The sequence below is a fragment of the Streptopelia decaocto genome (assembly GCF_964273445.1).
Source record: "Streptopelia decaocto genome assembly, chromosome: 3".
Classification (NCBI taxonomy): domain Eukaryota; kingdom Metazoa; phylum Chordata; class Aves; order Columbiformes; family Columbidae; genus Streptopelia; species Streptopelia decaocto.
This window is the reverse complement of record NC_138656.1, coordinates 26150902-26175843: the sequence shown is the minus strand read 5'-3', so window position 1 is coordinate 26175843 and position 24942 is coordinate 26150902. Positions and strand designations below refer to the sequence as shown.

Below are 24942 nucleotides of genomic sequence, written 5' to 3'. Positions count from 1 at the left end.
CACTGAACTTTTCAAACCCCCTGTGCCAACATTCATCTTCATTTAGAACCCATCTTTCCCTCTTTACTGAGCTTTTGTAGCAAAGCCATAATTTTCCTATCAACTTGCAGTCAATTATGTTGACAGTTTGACATGAATATTGTACATACACAAAAATAATTTGCAAAACAGCTTTTTCAATTGTTAGACTTAACAGTCATTTCCATCATATATAATCTTTGGCACGTATAAATCCACAAGCTATCCTTTGGGGAAGAATATGCATCACTTTGTATCACAGCAGCTTGAATAGCAGAGATTTTATGAAAAAGATACTATTATGTAGCTTCATTTTCATTGGGTTTTTTTTCTTTTTTATTCTATTGCTAGCAGAAGCTGAGGGACACATTGTTTTTTTCTTGCAAAGCAAGCAGAAGTCTTATTCTTCCAACCTACAAGTGCTTACTTTGCAAGGAATTCCCGTAAGTCCCAGAAAATGCATGGAGTGTTACAGCATCATGATTAGATTCTTCGCAACTCATGTTTGGGCAGGTTCCAATACTTCAACAGCAGAGAAGCGTGTGGATGTGATGAAACACATTTTCTGCAAATCTGCTATGGAAAGCAATGCTCTGTCAGATTTCTTTATCCCCATTGCAGCCTGCTCACACCTATGGATGTCCAGCTACGTCACTGAGTGACAAGGGCTTCAGAAGGCACCCAGGAAGCAAAAATCAGACTACAGATTATCATGCGGATGATTTCAAGGGCCATTGTGCACATTCCTGCACATTTGCCCTTTCAAACGTCAAAGACAAAGTCTGATTTTAAGTTTCAAGAAAGATAATTTACCAGCTTTCGGCACTCGGGTGGTGTTCTGTAGGTATTCTCCACTCTTATAGAGATTCAAAACTCTCTCTAGCTGAGCAGCCGTCTCATCTATTCCCCAATGAAGTTCTCCTTTAAAAGCACAGAAAAAGAATGAGTCAGATGAGGAGCAACCTGCACAGGACAAAATGAGGTTGCACTCAAAGAAAGGCCAAAGCACCAGAGCCCAGCAGTGCCATGCTCCATGGCAGAGTTGTAATGCTGGACATGAAATCCCAGAGTTACTATAAACTGGGTTTGAGCTGGGCATGTCAACAGCTGGCTCATCCAGCTGGGAAGCCCAAGCCTGTGGTGAGCTCCCCATGAGGGGAGAACTTCAGCCAATATAGGGAATTCCAATGGCTTAGCTTGTTATTTAGCTCAAGCCCAGCTTCGTTAACTTCCCTGTTGAATACACACAGTATAAGGTATAAAACCCTTAGAACAACACGCCAAAACCCCTCAAATCAGATTTACAGGCACATGCAACTACTCTTGCCCCAAGGCACTACCTTAGTAATTAGTAAAGATCTACGGTAATGTCACTTGTCTCTGGCTTCTGAGGCACAGAAGCACCACTGGTACCGTTGGCAATGGGGAAGTATTCTGGTTTTATCATTAAAATGCCCCTTGCCAGAGACAGGGGCTCCTCCAGATCCCACCAGGGATGCAGTTTACCCTGGTGCTGAGGTGTCAGAAGGAAGTATACACCTCTGTGAAGCCTAGATAAAAAATCTCAAAATGGGATTTCTCCGGTATACAGAGCCACTCCTGCCTTCTCTATATGGGAGAAATTATATCCTGGATAGAAAAACAATTCGGTTCTATTGCAGTGACATAAAAGCAGCATCCTCCCCATCCCAAACATGGAAATCACACTGAAAAAGGAAATATTTGGCACTACTGTGTTTATTGCAGTTACCTGTTGCATTGACTATCTTATCCAGTAATGGTCTCAGTGAGGATGGTGCACTGTGTGGAAGAAGATATGTAAAAAAGAACCTGCAATAGAAAAGTAACCCATATTGAAAATTAAAAAAAAAAAAAAAAAAGTTTACAAATGTCTGGTAACTAATGAACAAAACAAGGAATAAAATTCTTATTGCTTATAAGCCACAGACCTATTCCGGAAATATAATCATATTCTATAGTCAAATAAATATATAGGTGAGACTATTCACACAGCTGGCTGGCATACCCAGACCACACTGTTACACACAAGGCTGCCTTGTAACTACGTGTAAATGTTCCATTAAGACACAAATTTGCTGTGAAGCCCCATGGATTGTGACTATTTGCAAAACTGTCTGTACTTTTTAAAAGGATGCCATCAGCCCCAAAAGTCTTGCATTTTTTTTTCAGACCTTGAAAGTGCATAAATCAAACTTCTGCTTATTTCAAATAACTATTTTTTTATTTCTTTTCCACAGTTTTCTTAGACTTTCAAATGAATTGCCAGGAGAAAGCCTTCTTCTGTTGTTGTAATGCCACTGCAATTCAGAATGTCTTCTCTGTTCTCATCATTTATCTAAATTCAAGATGCATTCATGTAAATATTAATAATTGGATGTATAGTCTCCATTTTAACGTTTTTAATTGCAAAAGAAAAAACAATATGCCTTTACCATCACTTGAAGTATACTCAATTTTCACATTGTTCCTTTAAATTTCTATTACTCTGCAAATATTACTACCCATTGCAACCTCAGTGTCATAACAACCTAAGATGGAGATGGACAGTTCAGGATCTGACAGTATAAACAGAACTATCACACATAAATATTGATTGGGTAATGAGCAGAATATGAACACAGTTGGGAAACTGCCCTGCTTTACATCTAACGTGCAAAGTAAATGTTCTTTTTATGTACAGAGACCATATTGTCAAACAGAAACCTCCAGGGACTCCTGCTCAGGACGAAGACAAGCAGATGTCTTATATAAGCACAAATTTAAAAATTAGGTTATAGACAGCAAAAATTGATCGACACAGGTATTACTGAGTTGACATAGTCCATAATGAATATGTGCTTGAGATTTTAGCTCCCTTCTTCATGCCTTACAAAGATTATATTTATAGTATTTATTATAATCTATATTATTTATTTATAAATAATATTTATTGTATTTATATTAGTAATATATTTAAATATATTTATTAAGCAGGATTATCCGCAGGTAGGTTTTCTTAATGATGAGTATGAAACAGTCAATACAAATATACACAGAAATTTAAAGTCTGGTAAATTTTTACTTCGTTTTTCTGCTTACAGATTATCCATAAGAAGAGTCCCACTGATGTGAACAGTTCTTTACAAAAATTCAGTAGCTGTCATTTATTTTCCTAAACACTGGATGGATGCAAGTCATGGAGGTTATTGTTTTTCCTTGCCTATAGAAATACATGACTTGTTCTAACACAAACATCTATCTGTGAAATTCTGACATGTAGAGTTAATTTAAGAGCAGGAACATTTGTTGTTCATTGATTGCAGGACCAGTGGCATCCTTTGCGATCTGCATAATACAGATTGTCAGATTCTTTTACATTTGTTCCTACAGCCTTTTTTTCTTTCTTTTTTCTTTCTGAGAACTATCTGATCTTAATTCAAGAATTGTCAGCAACAGAAAAATAACCTCAGCTATTGGTTAATAGTAAAAAATTTTAATTACCCTTACTTTTAAAACTGTCCAGTGCTTCGAAAATTGTTCCTCCGAACTTTTGGAGGAAAACCCACAGAGACACATTTGTGACAGAAGGTAACCACCTGAAAGCCAAGATGGGCCAATTCTTGCATAGTAGAGGGATTTTTTTCCAAAATGTTTTCTCTCCTTTAATTATTTACCTCATAAAGAAACTAGGTAGATAGGCTAATTATGTTTCCAAGGCTAGGGCCTGCTATATCTTAAAATTACAAGGGTTTTATGTGCTGTTTGACATACTGCTGCTTTTGACTTCTACCTAACAGCAACAGCAACCCTTTTCTGAAGGCAATCTCCAAGCCTACAGCAACAGTGTACATCCATGAAAATATGCAACGTGGTAGCCTACCCCTAAAGAAGGGAGAACTGAGCCTTTCAAGACAAGTGCACAGTTTGTTGCTGATGCCCCAGCGTGGGTGGCCACAGCCTACTATAGCATGAGTCCGCCGTTGAACAAAAACCCACTGTCTCTATCAAATTAAACAGAAGTGGCGGCTGCAAGCACTGGGGCACTGTCTGTGCATTACACACTGGCGTGTGGTTTAAGGGCAATATTAAGAACTGTAATAGGAAAAGATTGCTTCCTTCAGCGAGACCAGCAACCTGCCGCAAGCCCGTGGCACTGCAGACGTTTCCCCACTTACAACGGAGATGGATGGGTGCCTATTAAAGGTTTCTTAGCCAGACCAGTAAAACACACTTAACCAAAAGCTAGCAAGCTAAGCAGGATCTTTAAGCCAAGCAAATGGAAATGGAAAATTTTGCAGGACACACTAAATACTGCGCTGCACAACTGCAGATGGCTGTGATGTGGTGCAGCCCATTTCAGTGTGGTCAGCTAATGCAACACAGACGCTGGTGAGCACCCTGGGACCAAAGCAGAAGACTCTCCTTAGAGCAGCCTCTCCTCACTGTGGTCTGGCAGGCAGTGAATGGCATGATACTTGAAAGGGAAGCCTAAGAAATGAGCACACCATTATGGCATTGCTTTGAGATCTTCCTATGTGGATCAGACAAGGTGGCTGCCTGCCCCAGCAGCGCCCATCAGCCGGAGCCGCGGCGGCAGGAGGAGCACGGCATCGAGCATCGCGGCACCAAGCACTGGCCACCGCCTCGCCGGAAAGTAGTGAGACGGTTCCCCAGCATCCTGCACTGCCCTCCGAGGGGAGCAACAGCCAACAGGGGAGAGCCAAGACTACAAACATAAAGCCATTGCCCAGAAGGTCTCTGCTGTCAATTCAGAGAAACCATTAAAATCTAAGTCAGAAGACGGACACGTCAGTTGAAGACTTTCCTCAGCATGGTCAACTAGACTGGTGTTACCTGTCACCTACACATCCCCCATCGCGAGCACAGTGCTGCCATAGAGAGGGAAAAGCACCAGGACCAGACCCTCAGCAACTGCTCACACAGAGACCAGGGGCAGCAGGCAGACGTGAGCGGGGCAAAAGGAAGCACCCCTTGCTTTAGAATCATAGAACAGTTTGGGTTGGAAGGGACCTGCAAAGCTCACCTAGTCTAACCCCCCTGCCATGAGCAGGGACATCTTCAACTAGATCAGGTTGCTCAGAGCCCTGTCCAGCCTGACCTTGAATATTTCCAGGGATAAGGCATCTACCACCTCTCTGGGCAGCCTGTTTCAGTGTTTTACCATCCTCATTGCAAAAAATTTCTTCCTCCTGTCTAGCCTGAATTTCCCCTCTCTTAGTTTAAAAACATTACCCCTTGTTCTATCGCAACAGGGCCTGCTAAAAATTCTGTCCCTCTCTTCCTTATAGGGCCCTTGTAAGCACTGAAAAGGGGTTTCAGAGGTTTGGGATTACACCCCAGATCATCAGCCACTTAAGGTCTCAGCAGCCCTGTGGCTGCAGTGGGGTCTGTCACACCCCCGGCAAGGCAGGGAGCACTGAGCCGGGGCACAGGAGGAGAGTGGAGCTCTGACCCTGCCTCTGAAGCCAGCCCTGTGCTCAGCCGGTGGTGGAGAACACAAAGTGACACCTCTTAACTCACACCAAAGAAGAGCTGCCTGAACCATCTCACCACAGAGCTAATGGGCCCCATCTCCACAGGCACCTCCTCTGAAACTCTCTACTTGTGTGAAGAATTCAGTGGAATGAAACCAACATAAAATTAGACTAAAAGTGGTGAATCGCACTCAAAGTATGTAAAACATTTCCAAAGTTATAAATGCTATGTATTTTCACAAATGAAACCATTATTCATGGCTTCACTTACTCTTGACTAACGGTTCTAAGACAATACATACTCGTTGATGTGAATAACTATAAAGAATGCTGGAGACTTTTTGCCCACTTCCAATTCTCTTTTACCTTATCCAATCACATACCTGTAGGCGTTGTAGAGATTCCTCTTTTCATTCATATTCTGACACCGTCCCTCAACCGAACAGGGTAAGGTGAAGTTCCTTGCAGGGAATTCCATAAAGCAGTCGCTGTTACTGGTGCAAGAGCTCTCCTCAATGCTGGCATCGTCCAGATCCGTCACCTTCAGTTCCCCATCTACGATCACAAACTGCCGAGGGCGAAAATCCAGTAATGTCACAGAGCCGAGAGGAGAGTGAGCCAAATAATGCAGAAGCCGAACTAAGCTGAGACATATCTGAAACGCAAAAACATGTGTACCTTGTGTTATTTTCTCAGGGCAAAGCATATAAATGAAACCACTTTAGCTGATGATATAGTCATAAATATACGACTTAATATAAGCATTATAATTTATCCTTAAAACCGAATGTTGCAATTAAGGTATTTTTCAAAGGATTAACATAGTTGATTGTAAAACCCTTAGAGATTTGAAACAAAAATAAGCTTCTTTGCCAATGCTTTCCCACAGTATTCTTGAAGCAGGGCTCATTGTTGCTATTCTTACTTTTAATAGAAATAAAAGCATTAACTTTTAATAACACATTACGCACAGTCCTTGACCACGTAGCCTGATTCTGCTCTTTAACAGACTCCAGGTCTGGAAGTTTTGGCCGGATCACCCTGCGCCCGGAGCTCCAACTGCAGATGGGGTCTGTACTGCCTCCGTAACAATCCCACATTCTGACTGCTTGTATAAAGTTTTTTTTTCCACTGGTTCCTCTTACATTTGCCCTTTTACAGGGAAGAAGAAAATAAATTCCCAGAAAAAGGAGCTCCACAGCTCCCCTGTAACTCTTCACCATGCCCCATGGTAAGTGTGTATGTCCGTGTGCCTTGGTGGGTTGACCTTGGTGGACCCTCATGTGACACTTCGGGGCTGACACTGCACTTTTCAATTGCAGGTTAGAAACTTGAGGAACTATTACTAGACAGCAAACGCAACATTGAACTCAGCCCCCTTACTGTTTTCAATTCATTCATTCCTTTACAGTCCACTATGTAACATATTAATGCAAACGTAGCATTAATATGAACACAGTTAAATGGTGGAATTTTTATTCTATGTATTAAAATAATAACGGGTCTTATTCAGTCTAGCAAGCTTTTTATTGTTTATATATAGTATTTATTTTCTGTAAAAATACACTGTTAAGGCCACGTGCATTTAAGTAGTCAAATCCAAATTAAGTCCTGGGGCATAAACGGTATACTCAGTGAAGCACCTAAACACATCCTTCGTAAGAAAGCTGAGCATTTCTGAAGTTATCCCTCACGACCCTTCACTTCTGGGACATTAGGACTATCTCACACTTCTGTAATCATTCTCCTGCTTGATCAGATTAGAACATTTTTATCCTACTTACAGGATACCACAGTTCACATGGAGATGCCTGTAGGTGAGATGAACACAGGCCTGGTTATGGGACGCCAGACTTCACCCCCCTTTCCTCCCTCTGGAAGGATGCAGGATTTGTATAGATGCGCTCCTGCAATCTGCTCTACATAAAAGGCAGATCCAGCCCAAACTAACCTATAATACACATATTTTCAATTGCAACAAACCTAGAGTTTAGCTTGAATAAAACCATGGCTTGTCATCTGAAATTATTGCCTTTTCTCAAACACCAAAAAGCCCCTGCTCCTGTTGTGGCAACCTCTGTGACCAACCCCACCGGCTGCTGCCCTGTGTAGCTGCTGCCAGGTTGGGGCTGCAGATGCTCCTGCACAACAAGCTTTAAGCACACAAGTGAAGGCTTTGCTCTGTATCACACACTTCTGCTGAGCACAGGAGTGCTGATCTGGGGAGCAAGCTTACTGCCGAGTCCTTCGACACAAGGAAATTATTATTGTCCCTGCTCATTGCAGAAGAGTTGGACGAGATGACCTTTAAAGGTCACTTTCAACCCAAGCAATTCTCCGATTCCACGATTCTATGATTATTTGTAGGAATAAGGTCAAATATTTATGCAGCCACTTTCAGGACTGGACCACAAGCAAGTCCCACATATCGGGAAGACATGATTTTATTTCCTCCTTCTTTGCATTAATTGTGTCCTGGACAAGCTAACGAGCATGACATTATCTAAGACTTCATTACAGAGGTCACAGGAATGTTTCATCTGTAATTCCACCTCTGTGAATCAGCTCGGCACCTTCATCTAATTCTCCTTCATCTCTCTTTGCAATCGCTCACTCAGAAATATCCACACTGGAAGGAAATTTCCCTGTTTATTACCCATGACCTAACATACCTCTAGGTCATTTACCTTGTACATAATTGCTGTCGCAATCCATTATTTGCATTCCCTGGATAAGATGAGCCAAAGACAGGTCCTGTACTTTGGGAGCTGTGACGAGTACTTCTACCGCTTATTAAAACTGTATTTCTTTCAGAAGAAGGGAGATGAAGCTTAGCATGGGGAAGACACTTGCTCCATCGATATTAGTAAAATAAATGCTGCCAGGGAACACTCCTGGGTACACAAATTTAATCCCACACGCACAGTGGGTAGCACAGTCTCTGGCCCAGGTCTGGCTGGGACCAAGGCTGCTCACCCTCCCGCATGGTCCTCAGGTGAGATGCAGAAGGCAGCACAGCCCAGGGACCACTTCTGGTGGGCATCTCGCATGCAGCCATCCGGTCCTCCAAGACTGCCAGAATTCCAGCCTACAAATGTGGGCTGCACCTTGCTAGTTACTCTCTGAGATCAGTCAGGCACACTTTCAATTTTCTGGCACAGATGTAGCCATGCAATCCCAAGTGTTTTAAATGAAGACTGCAGCTGCCTTGCAACATCTTAGGGAATTAACCTCAGTCAGCTACGCGTCCCAATGTACGCTGAGCAAGACAGCGCTGTCTTGATCAAAGCATTGCTGCAGTCTGGCTTCATTTTGGACAAATTAAGTGTGACCTTCGTGTTCCTGGTAAATCGCCAACGTGGTGGACAAACTGGGTTGGAGATTTGTGTACATTTATTTCACTCTTCCCCCAGGAAAAGACAAACAGAGCAGGAAGCAGTAGAAAACAATTCTAAAACCAACCTATGATAAGGATCAGGAGAGAAACGTAACATCCTTCCATTGTTTAAATCCCAGTCGCAGAGCACAATGCTAAGTGCCAAAACCTGGGCCTCGGACTTTGACAAGTAAGAAATGTTTGAAGGCATTGTGTAAAAAGCACATAACCAGCTACAATTAGATAACATCGAAAGAAAAAAATCTTAAACACTAAAGAGAGTGCTAAATGTTGTTTCTAAACCAAGATGTAATACTATGCAAAGCAAACGTTTAATAAATGTGAACTACACTGCATCGTACACCACCCTTGTTTCATGCTTGATGCTTTTTTGTGTTGATCACTCTCTTAGAAGTCCTTTTAAAACCATTGTTACTCACTCGAAATCTGTCTTCCCAGGAAGTCTGTAAAAGCTGAATCATCTCTAAAGGTGAGCCTAGTTCAGTGATGGTTGTCAGTGTGTCCGGGATGTCGTTGCTATCTTGATAACAGTAGCCATAAAGCTGAAAAAAAGTCACAACCAGGCAGTATCAGTGTAAGGTATCTTGGCATGCTTTCAAGTTTCTCTATGGAAAAGATGCAAAGTGAGCATTTCTTACAAGGCTCTGAGCTCTACATATTGTATTGTCTTGAAGTCAGCCACCTAATAGCTTTTGTATCCTCTCATTTGCAGAATGGTGCCTTGAAGCTCCCAAATTAGCCAGCAGAGTTTCTTGTGGGCATCACACAGCACAAGACCAGTGAAGTGTCCACTGCATAACCCTCTGTACAGTATCTTATACCAATAAATATTTAAGAACAAAACAAAACAAAAAAAAAAATCCATGAATACAGAAACAGAATTCTATCTGAGGAAAATTAGTTCAGTCTGCAACACCTGGCTAAAGAAGACATTTTCTGCTTAAAAGACATTGCAAAATAGCTTTTAATGGCATTTCCCACAGGACTATGGTTTGTGAATTGGGCAGCAACATGTATTTAAACGACATGGGAGCCTAGAAAGCAATGGAAGCACCAAAACTTATCTCTTCCAGCCAGAAATTGCCTCTTGCTATACTTGATTGACTTCTGTCTGCAGTATTGTTACAGAAGGGCAAATACTCCAAAATATTATCTGCCAGTAGCTTCTTCAGTTTGAAAGCATTTAAATGCAATTTCGGCCATGCTCCAACTCCTTCCTGTACTTGCTTTCCAAGGACATATGAATGATTAATTTTCACTTGCACAAGTAATTGCACAAGAATATTTAAGGACTGTGGAGAAGAAATGTCTTGCTTTATATGGAGTGGGACAATGTCTGACAGGGCTGGAGGACAGGCTTTCACAAACTCCCTGCCAAGCCCTGGCAGAGAGGCAGTTAAATGAGCCTGATAAGGATCTGATTGCAACTTTCCAGCCAGAACAGCACACACATGAAATAAAATTAAATGTAATCTCTGCCCCTAGTCAAATAAACCACAAAGTAAAAGGGTCTGTGTGAAAACGCAGCGTTAAAAAATGCCCTGCTGCTATTCTTCTACTGCCTTGCCCCGAGTAATTTGATTTTTCAAACCTCTTTTCATTTTATAAAAGCTCGGGGAAGCTGGCAGGGGTCTCCTCTGAGCTGAGGGGACTCGGATGTGGCCCTGCAGAAGACACCAGGCTCATCCAGCGCAGAAGGGGGACAGACCCTAATTCACCAGGGTAGCAGAGAACAGGGCTGGCGAGTGGCACGGATGGAGGGAGTGAGGCAGCACACGGCCCCTGACAGTAGATCCCAGTACCAAGCACGTTTTTATGCCTCGTGACCCTCCTGGGCAGAAAAGCTAAGACCAGGCTAAAGTCAGCAAATACGGGATTTGTTATGAACCGTTCCGTTAGCTCTGGCTGTAGCTGTCCGCATTAAAGGAAAAAAGGGTGCCAAAAAATGTACAAGAAGTAAACAATTTTTCTTTTTGGTGTAAAAATGGTGCTGTATTTCAAAACAGCTGCTTAAACATGGACATTAACCTAAACAAAAAGGAGCTAGAAGATTTTATTTTACAACATGCCAAAAAGATTTTGGCGTCAATGCGCAACACAGAATTTGTGATAGATGCCGGTATGAACATCTGAAATAGGAAAAGGGACTTTTCTCTTTACTGCCACAGCCATGACAAAGACTGTAACAGCAATAATTTCTTAACTCAGACCAGACTTGGATTTGTTCCTTATCATCTATGACACCGCGGTAGTGCAGCTTATATACAGGAGTCAGACATTTATGTGTTCCAAACTATTTTAGAGGATCACATCAGCACAAATCTGTTTAAGCCTTCTGAACTAACAAAAAATGAAATGAAATTAAAATATTTAATTCAATATATATATTTTCTTAGAGGTAAGCTGGATTCTGCGATTCTTACTAGATATTTCACGTCTCTCTGTGTGGGGGCAGACTAAGAAGGCAAAATGAAGCTTGGTAGGTCTGAAAACCCTGACATCTGAGTGTTGAAATCTAACATCTGCTTCTTTATCATCTGCAGAGTTCAGCGCTTGTCTTTAGCACAGTAATACTATCCATTGGGGGAAAAAGCCATAAGGGAAATTAGCAAGTAATACAGACTGGAAAATGACAGTATTGCAGTAACTGTTGGGTCACAGTAACACTGAATACAAAAAAGATAGCAGTCTTCATTAAACGTTCTCAACATTTGTGAAAACCATTCCAACAACAGAAATACAGAAAAAAACAACAATTATACATTCATTTGATTATAAAAGCATAATACATACATATCTGCAAACACAAAATATTGAAAAATTAGTCTTATTATCTATTTATGTGCAGAGGAACACATAAGTAGAAATGAACTACAGCATCTGTTTGAATCTTCTTTATCTCGATCCATGAATGCCAATAGTAATAATAATGATTTAGATCTGTTCTCAGAGAGCTGGAACTTTGCTTGTAAGTAATTCATTTTAGTATTAAATTTGTACCTTGGCAAAAGTCTTCGCTGCCTGGGTATCTGAGTGTTTTGTGTATATTTTACTATATTAATGCCCTTTTAATCAGTCTAGCCATTGTGGAAGTTTAAATTACTCAATTCAGTTTGGGATTTACATTAAATTGTTCTTTATTCTCACAAGAAAAATTTCTTGCACGAGTACTGCTGAACTTAATCTTAAAAGCTGAAAAACACAGTACTAAGCAACTTAGTATACGTCTAACTCAAAAATACATAATCTAACCTGAGCTCTTTATTGCTTTTACTTAAGTGAAACCTCTCCAGATGCAGTGTTATTACATAATTCTATAGAGTTATAAAAGCACAGAAGTCTGAGATATAAAGGATTTATTGGGCCGCGTTTATGCTTTTCTAAATGAACTCTTGAAACTAAATGCAAAAAGCCACATGTAATTACACGGCCATATTTGTATGTGCAATTACCGTGATTACAAACTGGGCATGTCCCAACAGCCAGTTAAGCATCTAAAATGGTTACATTCATCCCCTCCTGATGAACCACCACCCAGCATACAGATGTTACAAAATAAGGAATATATATATATATATATATATATATGCAAAATATTCTAAGAGTAATTCTTAGGCCTTTTGTTTAAGAAGCAGGCTTATTAAGACAGAAAAACAACAAGCACAGAGGTACTACCCGAACTACTTTTTTTTATTCTTCCTTTTCATTGTTGTCCAATCCATTTTAAGGTCTGAAATGAGACAAAATGGTTTGTATTCCCAGACAGTGAAGTAAGAAACAGATAGCTGGATGCATACAATAACAAGAAAAGTAACCACACAGGGAAACTGAATATAGTTGGAAGCAAAAGATGAGCCAAAATCTCTCTCCTATCTGAAATTCTATTAGGTTGGACATCATTCTCAGCATCACAAAGCTAGACTTTAGAAATATTCAAGAGTGATGGTTTTCATACGTCTTTTCAGCATGGTTCCAATTAAACGAATGGAAAGAAATACAATCCCACATCTTTTTGCTATCTCGAGCCACTGCATTTAAATGCCACCCCAATATATTTTTGTGTAGAATCGAATAGCAAACAGTCACAATATCAGGATGCCTTTCTGTCTGTTTATAAAAACATATGCCAGATATGAAATGTTGACCTGTTCTCACATCATTTGCTGTAATTCATTTTGAGTAGCCCTGCTAACCCAATCCTTCCCTCACTGTTTGGATTTTCTCAGTCCTGCATTAGTCGTTACACACCCAAAACTCCACTGACTTCAACAGTTTTTAGGGATGCTGGGCATACAGGGTCACCCCCTGCGAAAGTTATATATTGCATTTTAGAAGCCCGTGTCCCTACCACCGGTCAGTTCACCTCCCTTTACAATTCCATTTTACTACAAATGATGGGGACAGAGGTGCCCCTTTCAGAGGAGCTGGGGAAGGGGGGGGGGGCAAAAGCAGAGGTCAGCCCCTACACAAAAGCTGACAAGCTTACTGAATAAAAACACAAAATAAAAGAGCTTATTAAGCTGTCATCAGCAGGGTAAGCCTGTGCAAACAACGGGTCCTCCCGCATTTAGCGTCGGCACCCTTGCTGGATTTTCAGAAAAATAAACGTCAAGCCAGAAACTCTGCCAAAATGTTATGTTTCATTTGTAGAGGCTGCTCGGTCGGGAAGGGCAGGCCTGGCCACCTGAACCTGAACCACGGCCTGGCTATTGGAGCGCAAAACTCCCCTGCAAAAATCACACCATTTCCCTAAAAATTCCAATGTGCTGTGAATTTTTTTCTTTGCCTTGTTACTTTTTAGCCCTTCATGTTCATGATCTTCAGATTTTCTCTACAAAAGCTGGAAATTTCCCCATTTTTTCTTTATTGAACATGAGATTTCCAGGACTCCATGAACAAGAATTTTAAGAATACTTAGCAGCATCTGTAATATAAGTGACAGGTTCAACTGCATCACACCAGAAGCAACTTCTAGAAATCTAATTCTCTTTTAATTTGGACTTGCCCAAACTTACTGCAGTAAGGCCTAACTGCTGCCCACAATAGAAAAGTGAAGTTTTAAAAAAAACAAAATCTCACTTTTTTGAAGAGCAAGAGTAGTCAACATCTGCCACAGCCTTTCTTTACAAAGACAAATGGACACAAGGCTACCTAATCAGAACTGGTTGTGTAGAGATTGTATTTTGTAGTGACTTGGTGCCCAGGGGAAATAAAAAGCTCCCACTGACATTGGTAGCCATTTGATAAGCCATTGGTTTGAGCTGCTACATGTAAAATACAGAACAGCACATTTTGGAACCTCTTACTGTTTTATTGCTATCAAAATGAATGTAATCCTTTTTACGCAACCAGTCCTTGGATTCACCTTTCATTCCTGGAGCACTGGGATGGTCCCTGCAAGAGCAGGATACAGCTGTGATTTACCAATACTTTGAGACATTTATGTCACTCTAAGATCCAGTCATCCCTCAGGTTTTAAATATTTCCCTTCACTGATGATGGTATATACATATATAAATATACACATAAGCACATAGATATGTATATGTTTGTATATATGACATGTGTGTTTCTGTATATGATAAATATACATGATATTTGAATCTATATTTTAATGTTATATATATATTTAAATATACATTAAAATATTTTCATATATTGCCACATATTTTCATATATTGCCACACCAAATATATTGCCCAAAAACATCTGCAAACCTGTAATATGCATCTCCCTGGAAAAAGGATGAGCTCCCTAAAAGGCTTAAACTTTATAAAGATCAATCCGGAGTTAACCTTCCTGCTACAGGATATACAGAGATGGTGCATGAGAAGTGAATTGATTTTCCTCATTGAAATCTAGCAATCAAGCCCTGCCAAGTGCTGAGCTTCACTGGAAAAAGATCTTCATACAGCACCACGCAGAACCTTTTAATAGCCAGGACCAGAACTGTGCTGACAGCTGTGAGGCAGGATTTCCTCTGCTGCTGGACACTGGAACCAGGGGGTTCTCAGGGGGTAACTCAAATACTAAACTCTACATTCACAGTTCTGCCTAACCTTTTATTTATAAATGTGTTATTACAATTAGTGCTAAACTCCTGAAGAGCTCGAAGGTACAAGAATCTTATACCTGACAGAGTTATTAAACACAGAAGTTCATTAATAGAAAAACCAAAATGTACTATTTAGAAACACACAGGTACACATATCTAACCATATCTGTTGGTACATCCACAGATATCTCCATTTATTTTATATGTACGCGTGTGTATACATATCCATATATACCTGCTGTTCTGACACATATTATGTTGGCTATAATCTTATGATTTAGTAACGTTATCTCCCTTTTACTCTCCCTGCTTTTCGTACACTCTGAAGTGGAAAATTCTTCTACTAAAAACATTTACAGCACTTTCAATTTGCATTGCACTGCACAAGTTCAAGGCCCAACCCTGCAAATATTTAGTCATGCAAGTAACCTACTCTTGTAAAGCCTTCCAGTGAGGACTAATAGATCACTCATACAACCATGATTTCAATGGAAATGGGCTGATTTCACTGGAGGCAGCAGTTCATTATCTTTTAAATAGCCAGAAGCTCCCCTGACCTCCATCCACAGCCACCGCATCCAGTTCCACTGCACCGCCAGATTAACCCTTCATTATGATGTGATTTTGCACTACAAAACTATGATATAACCTCTCTGCATAGTATGTTTGGAAAAGCTTGACTTGAATTCATTAGGCCCACCTGTATAATTCTGCTTTCTTAGGTACTCCAGCCATATCACTGTGCACTTTATCACAGTAACCTTCAAAATAAGCTTGGAGTCTATCTGCAGCTACACAGTCCTAGAAAAAAAGCAACTCTTTCCAAACTATGTTGTTCCAAATTTGACCTTAAACAATATAAAACATCCGTGTTTCGTGTCTACTACCTAGAATGAGAGGTTCAGCTGAGTGTGACAAAAATAACTCCTTTAAAATTAGTCCAGAGTCAATATTAGTACTAGCAGAGTGCCTGTGAGAACTAGTTCTTGTCAAGTTTTTCATGGCCATCACAGAAATGAAAAATTGTTATGGCAGTTACATGCCACAGGGCACCAATCTGAACCATCAGATAACTGTGTTGGCACAAAAATCAATGAAAAAGACCTTTAAAAACCCAAGCTTGTCTATCTGACACAGGCATTTCATAAACCAGGGCCACAACACTTCTAACAGCGGGCTAGCTCAAATCTGAGTCTACCAATGTTCTCTGTGTCTGCGCAGCGAGCAGAAGGCCAGAGGAGCCAGCCCTGGTGTGCCCTTCCACAGGTCATCTCCTTGGCTAACCACCACAGCCCTACAGGACACAATAGAAAGAATAGAATAAATTTCAGTTAGAAGGGACCTACAATGACCATCTGGTCCAACTGCTTGACCAGTTCAGGGCTGACCAAGTTAAAGCATGTTATTAAGGGCATCATCCAAATGCCTCTTAAACATTGATGGGCTTGTGGCATCAACCACTTCTCTAGAAAGCCTCTTCCAGTGTCTGACCACCCTCTTGGTAAAGAAATACTTCCTAATATCCAGGCTAAACCTTTCCTGGCACAGCTTTGAACCATTTTCATGTGTCCTGTCACTGCATACTATGGAGAAGAGGTTTACCTAACTACCCCACAGCTGGGGAGCAGGTGAGGAGGAAAAGAGAAGCTTGAAAACCCACACACTTTCCCTTGCAATCCCGCCCTGGTCATAACTAATTTCCAGGCCAGGATATTCACAGGGTGAAGTGGCCTTGTTCACTCATTGTCGCTCCTATGAAAAAAGGCAAGCAGCAAGGGAGAACAGGACCATACCCACAGCATCCCATGGTGACCACTGATCCCCCCCAAGCTGCTGCACAGAAGGAGCGTTGCTGGGCTCCCCTGATGGAAACTGGAAGAGTTTGCAAGTCATTAGTTGCCATAAAGGATGCAGAAATTCAAACCAGAGTCTTCTGGAATTATTTACATGGCACATAAAACTGAGAAGCAATCATAGAAATCATTCAACAAATTATTTGGATTAGTTTTATGAATGCTGCTTGCACAAGGATGAACGATATAGCCCTTTTAAACTTATGTGATGGTACATGCCATATGGAATGTTCCTGCCAACAGCTTTGCAAGTTGAACACCCTCTGCCATCCCACGCAATTCAATGGGAAAACCCGTTATTTGCCAACTTTAGCATCAAGACGTACAGCTCGACTTCCATTACATGAACAGTTAGAGTTGGTTTGCAATTGTATCAGCTCTGTGCTTCCAGCAACTCTGGAGTTCCTGTTAACAGATCTTTTCTTCACTCTTAGAAGTGCAGGATAACATCTGGGCCTTTGGGGAAGCAGTCTCGCAATAAAGAAGCACTTTGTGTAATTCTTCTTTCCTTGCCAAACCGCATCTGTCTGCTCTCTCTGCCCTTCTCCACTCCACCCCGAGCTCCTTGAGGCTGTGGGGACATCCCTTAGCAGCAGCAAGCTGTCTCCACCGACCCATCAGTAGGTGGCACTGCCTGCTTTTTTCTCTCCACCCACATTAATGTCCAGTGCTGACACCCTATATCGACCACCACTAACAATTTCGAAGGATGCACAAGTGACTTAAAAGCTTCATCTCCCACAAGGTGCATCTACAGGAATGCCAAGCAGTGAAGTGGAGTGACTGGGAAAAAGTCGCAGCTCCATCTCTGCTCCCCAAGCGGTAGTGCTGGCAGTTTTGCCAGAGGAACGAGGTGGTGAGCGAGCAGTGCAAACCTCTCCTGCTACCTCACCAGGATTTGGCAGGCTCATCTGCCTAGGACCTGAAGTTCCTCTGATCATAACGCCAGTTGAACAGACGGCGTCAGCTCGGTCTTGCACTGTGTGTGGTGGTCTCATTCATCTCTAGTCAACCTGTTTCAAGAGCAAATCAACTGAGCTGCTTTAGAAAAGCATTAGAAAAAAAAAAAAATCAGTCTAAAAGGACCCTCCTATTTGCAGCAATCCCCCCCAGATGACTGCATGTGGAGTGCATGGTCAGACCCTAGACAGCCCCAGCCCAGAAGGCTAATTCTCATTAGATGTTTGGTTTAGAAATATTTGCTCCCAAGAGCTGTGAACCTCATCTGCCCCGTCCAAAATTCCAAATGACAAGTTCTCCATGTAGTCATCCACCAGCTGGTATCAGCAATCGCAGCACTCTTCTCAGGACAGCAGTTCCCCGAGTTGTCATGGTCAAACTCCAGCCAACTGCAGATCAAAGCTTGTTGCTGGGATTCCTGCACCATTGCCACCACAAAGGGGATTCAATGTCTGCCCACTGGCAACGGGGAAGAGGTCCCTGAGTAGCTGATTCCACCATGGCTTGATCCAGCCCTTCCCCCCTCCTTCCAGTGAAGACAACAGTTGATTCATGCGAGAAGGATGGGGAAGAACCAGACCTTCAAGACTCCATACACTAGCTATGCAAATGTATTTGCACTGGAAATTAATTGTATATTGACTTTCTTCAGACTTGGAAAGACTGTCTGCTTCCACTCAGAATAAACAAACTGCATTACAAAGCTTTATTATTTTAATTCTCACATTAAAATTAAACTGCCCTATCCCACTGGCTATTCATATGTATAGGGAAACCATCAGGGTAAAATGTCTGTCAATTATCACATGTAAAGAAAATAAAATCTTATTTAAAAATACCGTGACCGGCTAGCACATCTTGAGTCTACTGAACTTGTCACAGCAAGTGTTGTATTATTTTCAGTACTATTTTTTATTCAATACATTTTCTAAGTGATAAACAGTCATGACTACAGTGAGAATATTTAAAACAAATCAATAAAAAATATACTAGTGCTAACTGAACCAATTCATACAGAAACTGCTTTGACTTCATAACTTGGATGGTGACTTTTTCAGCGTTGATGCCATCCCAATATTTCGTCTGCATGCTTTAACTTTACACTAAAGCTTAATAAGCCAAATGAAACAGCCTTGTCTGGGCAGTCAGCAAACCACTGTTTCTATTAGCAGCTGGTGTCTTCCACTGGCTTCAGACAAAGCCAACCCTTTTCCTTGAGTTTTTGTGTTTGTTTTTAAGAAAGCAGTAGCTCCTTCTTAAATGAATCATTGTGAACTCACACTGGAAGTGCTGATAAACAGCTGTCACAGAAATAAGCATACACTTTTCAAACCATCTGCAGTTTCAAACATTCCGTCCTTTCCCTTCAGCTTCAGCAATGCAAAGAAAGAATTCCTCCAAAGAACGGCTTATGCCCATGAATGGCAACACTCTTAATTCTGATACTCCAGGGCTATAATTACATTATTACAGTAAATCAAACATTGCCTTTGTGTCTTTACAATCGCGTTCATTGTTTGAAATGAGCTGCAAATGGTTTGATTTTGTTTTCTTCCTCAAAGATGGGCAGGGAGGAATTAAAGCACACTAAATCATCTTCCCCGCTGAAATGCACGGAAAGCCAGGATTCAGACAGCACCATTTGAACTTCACAAGAAAAGAAACCGCAGCACGGAGAGAAAGGAAAAGATCAGGCACCGCATTTGACACAGTGCGACTGCAAAGTAATTAGCGGGTCGCTAAATCCTCTCTTACAATAAATCAGTGACCCAGTTCCCCCTCTTCCCCAGTGCCCTTCATTATAAAATCAGCTTTAATGAACCACCCCTCTCCTTCCCACTCCAGAGCAAATATATTTCCACCGCAGTCTGCACCTGCACTTCTCAGTGGCCCCGGGAGCCTCGGCAAGTGGCTGCAGGGCTGGGAGGTTGCCCCAGACTAGGGGGGCAAAGGGGGCGACGGCCCAGCACTGGCACTCCGGCAGGCATGCAAGTGATAGGCAGCAGATGGCAATAAAAATAGGAGGGCAAGCTGACTCCACCACAGCCTTGGCTAATGCAAAACCACTGTCCCTCTTGTCGGTTTTCCACGTTTCTTTTGATAGACTTGATTTGCCACATCTGCCAGAGCTGACACATCTGGCTCCTTCCCCAGGCAGAGGGCACAGTGGATATGTCAACATGTTGTCTGAAGACAGTGGTACTTTCTGGAAAGAGCTCTTTTCCTCTCTATCATATATTGTACAATAAACAAGTCTTTTAAAAGGATGGCTAACAAAAAAAAAAAAAAAAAAGGCTGATTTTGACAAGAGACAGGCCAGAATGGGAACTGCTGAGACAGTAAAGAACAAGCCTGTTATCTTACAAACTACACTTCAGGCTGTCAGCTGCCAGAGATTTACAGGAAAACCCCCCTTCCTAGGACTGAGCCTACAAGGAACTTTGTTTCCAGCAGAAGAAACTCATGAACGCGTTCACCCCGGATAGCCCCTGACCGGGACCGGGGCTGCTCCGGAGGACAAGGCAGCCCAGGGGAGGGCGGCTGTCGCCGCCGCTCCCCTGCCCACGGCGGCCCTCCGGCGTGCGTGGATGGGTCGCCGGGTGCCGCGGCCGCTTTCCCCCGCCCCGCGGCGTGGGCAGACGGACAAAGACCTCCCGCTTGCCTCACGGAGCCCCGATTCTCCTCCAGCCCCGGACGGGCGGCTGCGGGGATCCCGCCGGCCCCAGCCGGGGTGGCAGCCCGGGGCGCTGGCAGGTGGCGGCGCGGAGGGAAAAGCATCGCTCGCCTCCCTGCCCAAAACTCTCCCGGCTGCCCCCTTCCCGCCCCGAGCCGGGGTTGCTGCAGCCTGCCCACCAGCCCTGCCCTCCCCCAGCACGCCAGGCTGGCAGGAGGGTGGCATGTCCTTCCAGCTATTTATAGCAGCCGGCTCGTATTTGGGTATGCCGGGAGGCACCGGGGAGAGGTAAGGACCAAAAACGAGGTAAGGGGGAAAGTCAGAAAAGCTCCCGGCCTTTGCTGGCTCTGTCAACGTTGTGTGGTGCCCGTGGCATCTGTAAGCAGTATGGGTCCTACTGCTCTGACAAGACCTGAAGCGCCTGTCAAAAGCAGGGAGAGAGGGAATGATTTTGAACTGATTTCCTCTTTCTCGGCTGCAACCCCTGGGCAATGACTTCTAAGCCCTGGGCCAGGTTCCGCTGAAAGCAAGCTAAAAATCATTCTTGAGGTCAGTAGATCCTGTCTCCTTTGAGACTTTGACAGAAACATAAGCAATACGTTTCACATTGGTTGCTGGTGCCCATTTTCTGCACCAGTATTATGACTCCAGCATGACACCAGCCACATATTCCTGGCCCATATGGCTGTCCCAACTGTACCTAAAGCCTGACAGGTCGATTTTTATTAGTCTCCTTTCAAGGTAGTGTCTTATCAAACGTTTATCCCCTCGCACCACAGTAAGCTTGCCTTGTGTGTCCCTGGAATGAAATATGTTAAACAAAAAGGTCAGTGATGTACAGGCGCTCAGGGCTCTTCTAATCTCAGCCAGGTGGCTCTGCCAGAGGCTGATGTAGACCAAGGGGAGACAAAAGAAAACACGAAGACAAAATCAGAACAAAACTGAAAACATGTTTCTGATTTAAGTGTAATCTATTTTTAAATGGGGTGGCATGTAAATATGAAGCCTTAATTAACATGCGGGATTTTTGCCTGTGAGAGCATTTTCCCAGCACAGAGGCTGGCTGTGTTTCTCCTCCCAGCACTCGTGGAAGCGCCTGCTCATCTCCCACTGCTCCAGCCTCGGCTCCCCGGCTCTCTTCCACCAAGGGACAGCCCACATCTTGCCTTTGCTTCCCCCTCCAGAGTCCACCTGACATCTCGAAAAGAAGTGAATTACTGCGGATCCTCCAAGGTTTGCTGCAGACGGAGCGGTGCTCCAGGCAGCTTCGTCAGCGCAGCCCACGCTGCCAGCACACTGCCCACACACATAGAAACACCGTGGCGGCTGCAGGGGGCCCTTCGCAGACAACGCAACCCCCTTCCAGTTTGTTACAGGATGAGCTATTCACAAATCAATCTCTCCAGAGCAGCCAACTACACACAAGTAACATGGGGAAGAAACACTAGTGCCTACCAAAATGACCCGCAACTTTAAAAACACACACTTCAACCTCGACCTGGCCAGTTTGCTTCCACTGAGTAAGAAAAGCAATCTCAAGGGGAAAAAAAATACCCTCCACATTTACAGCTGTAGGGTGTATTTCCTGCTGTCAACTCAATCAGTAACGATGGCTGCACTCAAGCGTGAGTTTCCCAACAAGAATTCATCACAACAACCGAGAAGCAAGTAACATCCTTACCAGGAGCACAGCTCTTTGTAACTTGGTAGACGTTGTTCTCCTTATGTATTATAGTTGGACCTGGCACCACAGGGGAAGGAAGGAGGGAAGGAAGGAGGGAAGGAAGGAGGGAAGGAAGGAGGGAAGGAAGGAGGGAAGGAAGGAGGGAAGGAAGGAGGGAAGGAAGGAGGGAAGGAAGGAGGGAAGGAAGGAGGGAAGGAAGGAGGGAAGGAAGGAGGGAAGGAAGGAGGGAAGGAAGGAGGGAAGGAAGGAATTTTAATATCTATTTTCTTGTCATGGATAAATCATGACTACCCTTTCTTTGAACAGTATATGAAACTGGAGAGCTTTGATCGTTGGGATCTGAAGTTCTCGTGGGGGAGCTGGTACTCCTGCTGCTGCTGCTGCAGAAACACAAAACTCCCTTACTCGATTCAGTTCAAAAAGCACCTACTGTGAGACCGTCTGGTCTAACGTTCATTTTTTATTCTACTGCAACGCTCATGCTATGCGAAACGCAATAGGAATTTCCATACCAGCATTTACATCCAAATGGACCCGTTGAGATTCATGCTGATGTGTAACAGTCCTACTATGCAGCCCTTCTGGCAAGTGCCGCGGTGTCGGCGCGCTGACTAACAAGACTAACACTCGGCCCGTCCCAGTTGGTTCCTCCGTGGGCTGATCCGTGTGCCAGGGCTGCCTGTGCCCAGCACGGCGCCGTCTCGGAGGCTGCGCCCGCCGAGAGCCACCGCAGACGCTGCCAGGGGTGCCCCCTCTGCCTCCTTCTCTCCAGGGGTGCCCGGAGCAAGCAGCGCTTGCATTTAAGACGGCGTTTATTTCCTTACACTTGGGGAATGCTTTTGAATCTCCAAGCTCTTCCTCAGCCCCCTCCCTCACCTCAGAATTAATTTTGTCTACGAGGATGAGCAATGAATAAGCAGCCGCCAGGCCGGCCGTGGCGGGAGGACGCCGGTGAGCTCAGCCCCGCACCGGGCGGCAAGGGAATGCGCCGCATCCCGCACCTTTCCCCGGCCCTGGCCCCGGCGCACCCCGCTGGGGCGAAGCACTTGTCGGCGGGGGGTGAGCACCGCTGATGGTGCGCGGACGCCGGCGGAAAGCGCCCATCACCGCGCCTCCAGCCTTCCCCGCGGACCCGGGATGAGGAGAGGAGATGAGGAGCCACCGTGCCCGCAGGGAGCTCGGTGTCAGCACCACCGCCCCCCACCGCGCCTCTCCACAGGCTCCCCACGGAGAAGGGGGAAAAACCTCTCGAGGCTCCGCGGCACGGCCTCAGCCCGCTAACGCTCGGGACAGCGGCGGTAACACCAACAGGTTGCCCGCAGCGGGGCCAAGAAAGCGGCGAAAAAAAAAAAACAACAACGCGACCCACGCTCCTCGTGCGAGATCCACGGATCCACGTACCTGCAGGACGTTGGCATGGCGCAGCCGCTGCAGCAGGATCATCTCCTTGACGATCTTGTAGGCTGCCAGGCGGTAGCAGTCCCCCAGAGCGGAGAACTGCCGCACGCAGTGGGCGATGTCGTGCCCGCCGAAATCCACCGCCTTCAGCGCCACGGCCAGCGTGCGGTTGAGGACCGCCTTGTAGACCGCCTTGGTGTACCCCGAGCCCAAGTACTGCACGCCGCTGACATTGCGGATGTCGCGGCAGCCCAGCAGCGGCGGCTCCAGCGAGAGCTCGGCTGAGGCGCCGGCCCGCGGCCCCAGCGCTCGGCCCCGCGGCCCCGGCTGCTCCGCCGAGGTGCGCGGCGGCGCCAGGTCCATCAGGCGCCGCTCCCGCGGCCGCAGTGGCCGCCGCCCCGCCGCCGCCGCCACAGCCCGGTGCTGCCGGTAGCGCAGCACCTCTTCGTAGCGCTCACGGATCTGCCGCGCCAGGGCGGCTCGGCCGCCGCCGCCCTCCTCCTCCGGCGGGTAGAGGCGGGCGCCGGGCGTGGAGGGGGGGACCCCGTCGCGGGGCGGCGGTGGCGGGTGCTCGGAGCCGGGGATGAAGAGGACGTTGAGCAGGGTGCCTAGGAGGAAGGCAAGGCAGCAGCCGGCCGCCACCGCCGTCTTCCTGCGTCTCATCGCCACTTCGCTGCCGGCTTGTCCAGCCTTTCGAGCTCCTCTTCTCTCGCCCCGGGAACCAGCTCCGAGGCTTTTTCTCGTTTTTTTTTTCTTTCCCCCCCTTTATTTTTCTCCGGCGGCAGAGCGGACCCGGGCGCTCAGCCGGAGCTCAGCCCCTTACGGCGCGCCCGCATGACACTTGCCTCCCTGCTTTTAAGGCTCTGGAGCACTTATTATTAGCGGGACGCGGAGGAGGGCGGGGGGGATCCCCGGCTCGCTACCCCCGCCGACGCGCCGTGATTGACAGCCCGGCCCTTCCCGCTGCCCGGCCGAGCAGCAGGGGGGCCTGGGAAACGTAGTCCCCCGCGGAAGCCCCACCGGCCGCCGGCGAGCCCGGGAGCCAGGACTACATCTCCCAGTCTCGGCCGAGCCCCCCGGCGGGGAAGGCGCGGGGCGGAGCGGGTAGGAATGGGGCGGAGCGGACGAGCGGGCGGACCCCCCCGACGGCCGCCACAGCCCCGGCGCTGGGAGCGCCGCCGCCGGGGGCTGCCGGGCAGGGCGGGCCACGGGCGCTGCTGCCGGGTGAGGCGGGAAGCTGCGCGGCTGCGGTTCTTCCCACGCTTGTCCGCGCCGCGCGGTGAAAGTCACAGTAGCAGCGGTTTGTGCGGGATGTCCTGTCCCCGACCCTGGAAGCAGCGGGGGAGGGCACAAGCACCTACATATCCACGGCAAGGGGGGTGGTGTCTGATGGTGTCCGATGGCTTTT

At 45.3% G+C, this 24942-nt stretch overlaps 1 protein-coding gene across 1 annotated transcript in view; it reads right to left on the bottom strand.

Annotated features, from left to right (window-relative positions):
- PKDCC (protein kinase domain containing, cytoplasmic) overlaps positions 1–24601 on the bottom strand; it is a 38795-nt gene extending 14194 nt beyond the window's left edge. The window contains exons 1-5 of the mRNA XM_082048647.1: positions 23538–24601; positions 9330–9452; positions 5897–6168; positions 1769–1848; positions 832–939 (exon numbers count right to left, since the gene is read on the bottom strand). Of these exons, the coding sequence (XP_081904773.1) occupies positions 832–939; positions 1769–1848; positions 5897–6168; positions 9330–9452; positions 23538–24197 (1243 nt within the window). The 5' untranslated portion in view covers positions 24198–24601. The remainder of the gene's footprint in view (positions 1–831; positions 940–1768; positions 1849–5896; positions 6169–9329; positions 9453–23537) is intronic.
- Between the last annotated feature and the right edge of the window lie 341 nt (positions 24602–24942).